At 57.1% G+C, this 7,153-nt stretch overlaps 1 protein-coding gene across 1 annotated transcript in view; it reads right to left on the reverse strand.

Annotated features, from left to right (window-relative positions):
- WIZ (WIZ zinc finger) overlaps nucleotides 1-7,153 on the reverse strand; it is a 27,245-nt gene that overhangs the window by 12,565 nt on the left and 7,527 nt on the right. Inside the window, exon 3 of the mRNA XM_007460971.1 lies at nucleotides 2,339-2,662. Coding sequence (XP_007461033.1) covers nucleotides 2,339-2,662 — 324 coding nt within the window. The remainder of the gene's footprint in view (nucleotides 1-2,338; nucleotides 2,663-7,153) is intronic.

Below are 7,153 nucleotides of genomic sequence, written 5' to 3' on the forward strand. Positions count from 1 at the left end.
TTCCCCACCCCGGACATCCCTAAAACTACTATAGGAATCCTCCGGCCACACGCATCCGCCTTAACAGCATCCAGGCTCCTAGAGCCCGACGGGCGGAGCTAGGACCTGCCCCGGGACCTTGTTCCATTCCCTTCCTTGCAAGTCTCCCCTCTGGCTCGGGAATCCTGGAAGACACCTGATCCCCAACTAGGAGGATCCCCCGACACCATCCTGGTGTCCAACTGTCCCCCGACGGCGCTGTCCGGCAATCCTGCGGAACTCCCCACAAGAACGGCACCACATTTCAAGCACAACCCGCTTCTCCCTCCCTAAAACTCAACGGATTGCCCCCAGCTGTTATTTGACAGCTGGGTGGAGCCAGCATCTGACCGTTGCCCCGCCCCCAAACTGGCAACGGCTCCCTACCGCCAGCTTAGGGAGGCGTGGGAGAGGCTTCTAAGGATAGCCACTTTGCAGGGTCGGTGCCCAGACCGAGCCCTAATCCTGAACATCTTTCCTCAGGCAAGGTTTCCGGGATCTTCTCAACCACTCCTTAACGCCCTCACCCCCAACGTGTTCACTGAAAGACTGATCATAGCTTCCCCCCATGTACAGGGCCAGTGCAGTACCAGGCTGACTCCTACGTCTTAATGACTTGGCCAGTTCCCTCAGCACTAACTGGGGGCTGGTACATTGGTCTTCTGGTGGAAACAGCTTAGCCAGAGCTGAACCTGGCTGCTGGATGCAGGCTGCCATTCTTGGGGTGCCTGGCCCAGGTGCCGGGTAAAGGGCGTAAGCTTGACATTCAGGCCTCTGCTGGAGTGACAGAGAAAGAAGGGGGCAGTGCTGGAGACTACAAACTGCTTGCTGTGCTCCCCAGCCATCTTCAGAGCAAGCTGCACCTCCTAGCCACCACTGAAACACCACAAACCTAGCCAGGTATGGGAGCTGAATGCCTAGGGGATAGCCTTCACAAAGGCAAGAAGCCTGAGGTCACATCCCCACTCTGCCTCTCCCCGAAGTGTGACCTCAACCAACAACTATCCTCTCTCTGTCCACTATCCACCATCAAATCTCCTCCTTCTCCAAAGAGGAGAGGGGGCTTTGATAGCCCCCCTCTTCCCTTTGCAGACCCTCAAGTGCCCTTCACTGGTAAGGAGGCTTGTGGATGGGTCCAGCAAAGCCCAGAGTACAGAACTAGGTACGACCCTGGAAACTCCAGGTAGGAGAAACAGAGATGAAAGCCTCAGCCCCAGGCAGCCCCTTGACAATTCCCTTGTTCAGGCACCTTCTCCATTCCTCAGAGCCCACCGTCTCTTCACTGCAGAGTTTTCTGCTTTGAGGTTCAGTAAAGTCTCCCACAAAGTCAGGCTTTGTAAGGCTGGGTCCTTCACCTTTCCACTGCCTCCACGGTGTCCAGCCCCAGGCTCCTTCACCAAAATATTACTTCTGGATTTCCCAAGCCATCCTACACTGGAGAGACCACCGAACACGGTGTGCATAAGTCTAGCTCTGCTGCTTTGTGGCTGTGGCAAAGCAGAGGACCCCCAGTTTCCTCATCCATAAAACAGGAACACAACAATCCTCAGCTCCACAGAATTGTTTTCAGGTGTGAGATGAAACCCTGATACACAGCAAGCACTCATTTACGGGAGGGGTTATCGATGCTGCTGGACACAGTAGGCACCATTGAAAATCTAGAATGCAGACTCTGATCCGCACTGTCCAATTGGATCACCACTAACCTTGTACTAGCTGCATTTCAAGTGCTCAGCAGCCATATGTGGCCACTGGTGACCCTGTAGGACAGGTACCGTTGTCTAGAGAGATTTCCATCATCTCAGAAAGTTCCACCAGACAGTGCCGCGCTAGATAAAAGGTATCATTAACAGAAAGGATTCTGGAGCCTACGCTTCCTGGGCTTTCAAATCCCAGCTCCACATGCTTTCAGCGGTGTGACTTCAGGCATGTTAATTAAACTCTCTGTGCCTCAGTTTCCAAATCTGTAAAATGGGGATAATAACACCTGCCTTTAAAGGATTGTTGTGAGGATGTAAATGAGTCCATATTTGTAAAGTGCTTAGGACAGGATCTGGCTCCTAGTAAAGAGCTCAATAAGCCTATGTTAAAATCACTGTCAGGCAGGGCAGGCAGGAACTGGATCTAGAAGGAGCCCTGGCCCAGCCCCTGATTAAAACAGCAATGACCCCTAAGTGGCAGGACAGTTGTCGACCTACTTTGTAAAGTGACTTGAAACACTTCCAGGAAAGCAGAGTGGCTGCCCCCTCCCACTCCTCCATCCCTCTGGGCCCCTGGGAAGGGTCAGGGCTCTGGCCCTACCTGCCCCTTCTCCCCTTACCATCTCCGTAGGCTGGCCCAGGGTCCTCAGCCCAGGTGGGTGGGAAGGGCACTGTAAGAGGTAAGCGGGGCCGGCGGGAGGTCAGGAAGCCACTAGGCGGCACCCCAGGTTCACGACACAGGGGGCTGGGGGGCCGCTCAGCAGCTGAGGTGGCCAGCAGCTCTTGCAGGATGTTGATGGGTGAGACAGTGAGCTCCCAGTTGGTGATACCAAAGTCACGCAGGTGGGCCCGGGCGTGGCTGGAGAGGCCGGCACGAGTGTCAAAGCCGGCCCCGCAGAAGTCACAGCGCATCAGGCTGAAGGTGCTTGGGTCGAAGTTAGCCACTGCAGAGAGAGAGAGGACATGGACTGCCTGGCTGGGTGGGGGGCGGACAGCCCCAGCTTTCCCCGTTCCCGGGGCTGCTCATCCTCAGCGGATCACACAGTTAGTGCAGTTCCTCACCCTGGATGCCTCACTTGTCCTTTGTTGTTCATGCTCCTGCCTGTATAGCTCATTCCAAGAAGTCTTCTCTTCTTGACCTTCCATTTTCTCCCCTTACATAGCTCAAAGCATCAGGGACCCCACCTTCAGAAATACTTCTCCAGGGTGGATTTGCAATCATTTGGGTGAGTTTAGGTATTTGATTAATACCCTCTTTCGTCTAGAGCTCGTGTCTATACACCCCAGTGTTATAAATTAAATCTTTGCTGAATGAAGAAATGGACAAATGGATGGGACACCTTCCTCTGGGAGTCCGCTTGGATCCCCCAGGCAGAGTCAGGGAGCTTCTCTTGGCTTCCCCAAACTCCTGGTCCCCCGATCTTCCCCCATCACAGCCCTGGTCACTTAACATTGTAACTGCCTGGTTTTGTGGCTGTCTGTCCCCTGCCCCTTCCCCCCAGTGCCCATACACACACACTCTCAAACACCATACCAGCACCTCCCCACGTAGGCTCCATGTCTGCCAGCATCAGAACCACTCAAGGCACTGGTGTTGGAGACAGACCCCCGAAATCAGAACCTCGGTGCCTGGGAATCTGCATACATCACAGGCAGCCCAAGGGGTTCTGAAATCAGCCAGGGTCCCACCACTCCTGTTACTGGGCTGTGCACTCCAGGACGGCAGGGACTGCTGTTCCATTCACTGTTGTGTTCCCAAGCGCCCAGAACAGAGGGGACCTAACTCAATAAATATTTGTTGACTGAAGGAATCAATGAAATTCCGTGCCTGGGGCTGGCTCCCCTGCCCATACTCCTTCCAGCTGTTGGAAGGGCCAGGGCATTGGGGTGTCCCCGCACCTCCTCCAATGTGGTGACCTTTGCCTCAGCTCCCAGGTCTTCTGAGAGGGGAGGCCCTGACTTCACCCTGCTTGTCACTACAGGAGGATTTAGAGTGAGGGTTGGTTGGTTCAGAACTCAGCTGCCCAGCTGTGTATCTCCCAGGTGTTGGAGGGAGGTGGGTGCCGGAGTGAAGCTGCCCTACCTTTTTTCTTCTTCTTCTGGAAGGAGAACCTGCGCTCGATAGCCTTCACCTCCTCGGCGGAGATGAAATGCCGCACGTTGTAGCTGACGCCCACACGGTTCAGGTGGCCCCGAACGTGGTTGGCCAAGCCGATGCCATTGTGGAAGCGATCTGGGCAGTAGGGGCATTTCCGCTCCTCATGCTTCAGTGCCTCTGCTGGGTCCCCATCCAGGAATGTGTCCAGCCCCAGAGGGCCACCCAGCGGTGTGTCCAGGAGCAGGAAGTCCAGGGGGTGGCCACCCCCCAGCCCCAGCTCCTCAGGCTGCAGCCTCGGGGGGGCCCTGGCTGCCGCAGCCATGACTTGCGGCCCGAGCTTCGCCACCAGAACGACCGGCACCATCCCACACAGTTGCTGCTGCTGTGCCCGTGAGGCTTCAGCTGTTTGCAGGGCTTCTCGGAATGTCCGCTTGAGCTCCAGGGCTGACTGCGGGATGAGGCCGGGGGTGGCTGACAGTGCAAAGACCCCATTTTCGGGGGAAAAGTCCATTTCCGAGGCCAGCAGTATGTCCTCCTCCTCGTCCTCTTCGCTCCAGTGGTGCCTCTGGTCCCCCAGTTGGGCTGAGAGCCCCTGTGGGTGGACAGCACTCTTGCTTCTACTGGCCTGTAACGAGTAGGGGGCAGATGCTAGTGACAAGGGAAAGGCTGGCCTTCCCTGAGGCCTCTGGTTCGAGCCATGTGGGAGTGGCTTTAACAGTGGGAAATCCCTCATGCCCAGCTGCTGGCAGCCAGGGCCGAAGGACAGGCTGGGGTCGTATCCAGCAGGGTTCCCCTGCCACATGGGGGCCAAGAGCGGCTCAGCTTTGCCAAAGTAGTCAGTGGCATCAGAGAATCGGGCATAAGCATCCTGGCTGGTGCCGGGCCGGCTGGCAGGGTCCTCCTCAAAAGCCTCACCATCCTCCTCCCAGTTGGCATGCACAAGCCTCATGTGCTCCCTGAGCAGGCTCTCGCTGGGCGCGGGGAAGCCACAGAAAACACAGGCACTGAGGCCCAAGGAATCTCCGTAGGGTTGATAGGTGAGGGAGGTGGCATCTGGGCTTGGGCTGCCAGCCCTGCTGCCACCCCTGAAGGGCTCCTTTGCAGCCTGGCCTTGTGGCTCACGCATGTGCAGCTTGGCATGCTGCACAAAGGCCTTGGAGGAATTGGTGCCAAACACGCACTTGGGGCACTGCAGCCGTGCCTCCCGGCCCTCGTCGCCTGGGACCTGCTTCAGCTTCTGGATCTCCTCGATAATCTTCTCCCGGGAGGCCTGATGCAGCTGCCGGTGCTGCTCAAGGGCGCCAGGGTCAGCGAAGGCCCAGCCACACTCGCCACAGGCCAGGGGGGCCAACTCGGCCGGGGGCTCTTGGCCCGGGGCTCGGCGGTGCTGGCTCATGTGCTCCAGAAGGTGCTCCTTCTGCTTAAAGTAGATGCTGCACTCGATGCACGGGAACACAGCTGGCTCGTCGTCCTCATCCTCGTCTGGGCTGGCCACCCCCTCGGCCACTTCCTCCAGCAGTTCACACAGATAGGGCCTCGTCCGGACGGGGGCGAGCAGTGGCTGCAGCCGCTCCACAGATGCCTCTGAGTTCACCGTCCAGGTCTGGGTGGCCACCTCTGAGGCCGACCTGGGCAGGCTCCACTCGGACGGCTGGGCCAGGCCCTCCAGGTCTGCCAGGTGTTCTCCGGTGCCCACCACTGGCACATCCAACGTCTTAGTGGTATCTTCTACCGGCACGAGCACTGTCCGGAAGGAGGTGAGGGGTGGCAGCTGGGGCGGCAGGTCCAGGTGCAGCGCTGCATCCTGGAGTGGGGCCTGCTCTTCTGGGTCTTGGAGCCAGTCGAACCTGGGGCGGCCCCGGGGGACCTTCTCCAAGAGCTTCGATTCACCCTGATGGTACAAGAACCTTCTAGAGCCCTCGAGCTCAGCGTGGGGCTTCACGGTTCTTATAATGACCGAGTCCTCGAACCTCCGCTCAGATGGGATGCCCTCCCCGGCCTCCTGAACCATGGGGTGCTCCCAGGGCCCCCGGCCATCGCGGGGGCCAGGGAAGTGGCCCAGGGGATGGGGTGGTGGGGAGCCCGGCTGGAAGTCCAGGCTGCCTCCATCCCAGCAGCTGCAAGGAAGTGCCAATGGGGACAGGTTAGCTGTGGGCCTCAGTTTCCCTTCCTTGGGCAGGGGAGGGGGTCCCAGGCAGTCTGAGACAGGCTCCAGAGACCCAGCCTGAGGGCTGCCTCAGAGGGGCTTGGGAGTGTTGGGGTGTGGGTCGGGAGGTAGAGGGAGTACATGTGGACCCTTCCAGGGCCGTTGGGTCAAACACTAGATTTAGCTCCCAGGGAACACCTGTGTATGTAGCCCAGCCCCGCTGCATGTGGTGGTGGGGGGAGTGTGCAGAGACCACAGCGGGGATCACAAGTAGTGTCCCCAAGTCTGGTGGCACAGTCAACTCTCATCTGTCCCCTGGGAGGGTCCAAGGCTCCAACCTATGCTTCAGGCTGCTTTTTTGTCTTGGTCCTCCCCAAATTGGGGTGATCTACTTTGTTTAGCCTCATCTTTCCAACAAATTTGGTGAAACTCTGCAGCATAAACAACTCAAGCAAATTTACCTTCCTCCCTGCATCTCCCCTCCTAGAAGGGCAGAGTCAGGAGAGGTGCAAAGTCCCTGCTCAGCCTGTGGCCCCAGTGACCCTGACCTCCTTTGGAAGAGAGGGGAGGTAAGGCAACCTCACTGAGCCTCAGTTTTCCAATCCTAAAAATGGGGATGAGTCCCAAGAACCAGGAGCTTCTGTGCCCTTATACAATGACTAAGGGAGCTTTCTCATACCCATAATCAAAGAAAACCTAACACACTGCAGGTGCTTATTCAAATGGGGACCTTGACCCCATGAAGTGTAGGGTGAGGATGACACAACTCAAAGCTGGGAAACGCTTCACTTGGCCTGCTGCCTGATTCCCAGTAAGCCCATGACCACTGTGGGTTCTTATTATGAGTGTTCCTGATCAATCCCCCTCATTTTCAAGATCTTGCCTCCACGAGGGGCTATGGATCACACCCACGGAACAGATGCGGAAACGGGTTCCACTGAGAGGCTGAGTGGAAATCACAGGGTTACCTCTCTAAGCCCCATCAGTGACATGCAATGTTAATGGGACCATTCCCCCCAGGGTTATGGCAAAGACTCAGTGGGGTAAACCTGCGCTGAGGGCCTAGTACACAGCAAGCACTAAATAACTGAGAGCTATTATTAATCCCAATATGGATGTTATTACACATTAGCACCCACCAAGCCATTTAATAAAAGGCTGCTGCCATCAGCATTGCTGTCAATTCCTGCT

This window comes from Lipotes vexillifer, unplaced genomic scaffold (assembly GCF_000442215.2).
Source record: "Lipotes vexillifer unplaced genomic scaffold, Lipotes_vexillifer_v1.1 scaffold469, whole genome shotgun sequence".
NCBI classification, from domain to species: Eukaryota; Metazoa; Chordata; class Mammalia; order Artiodactyla; family Lipotidae; genus Lipotes; species Lipotes vexillifer.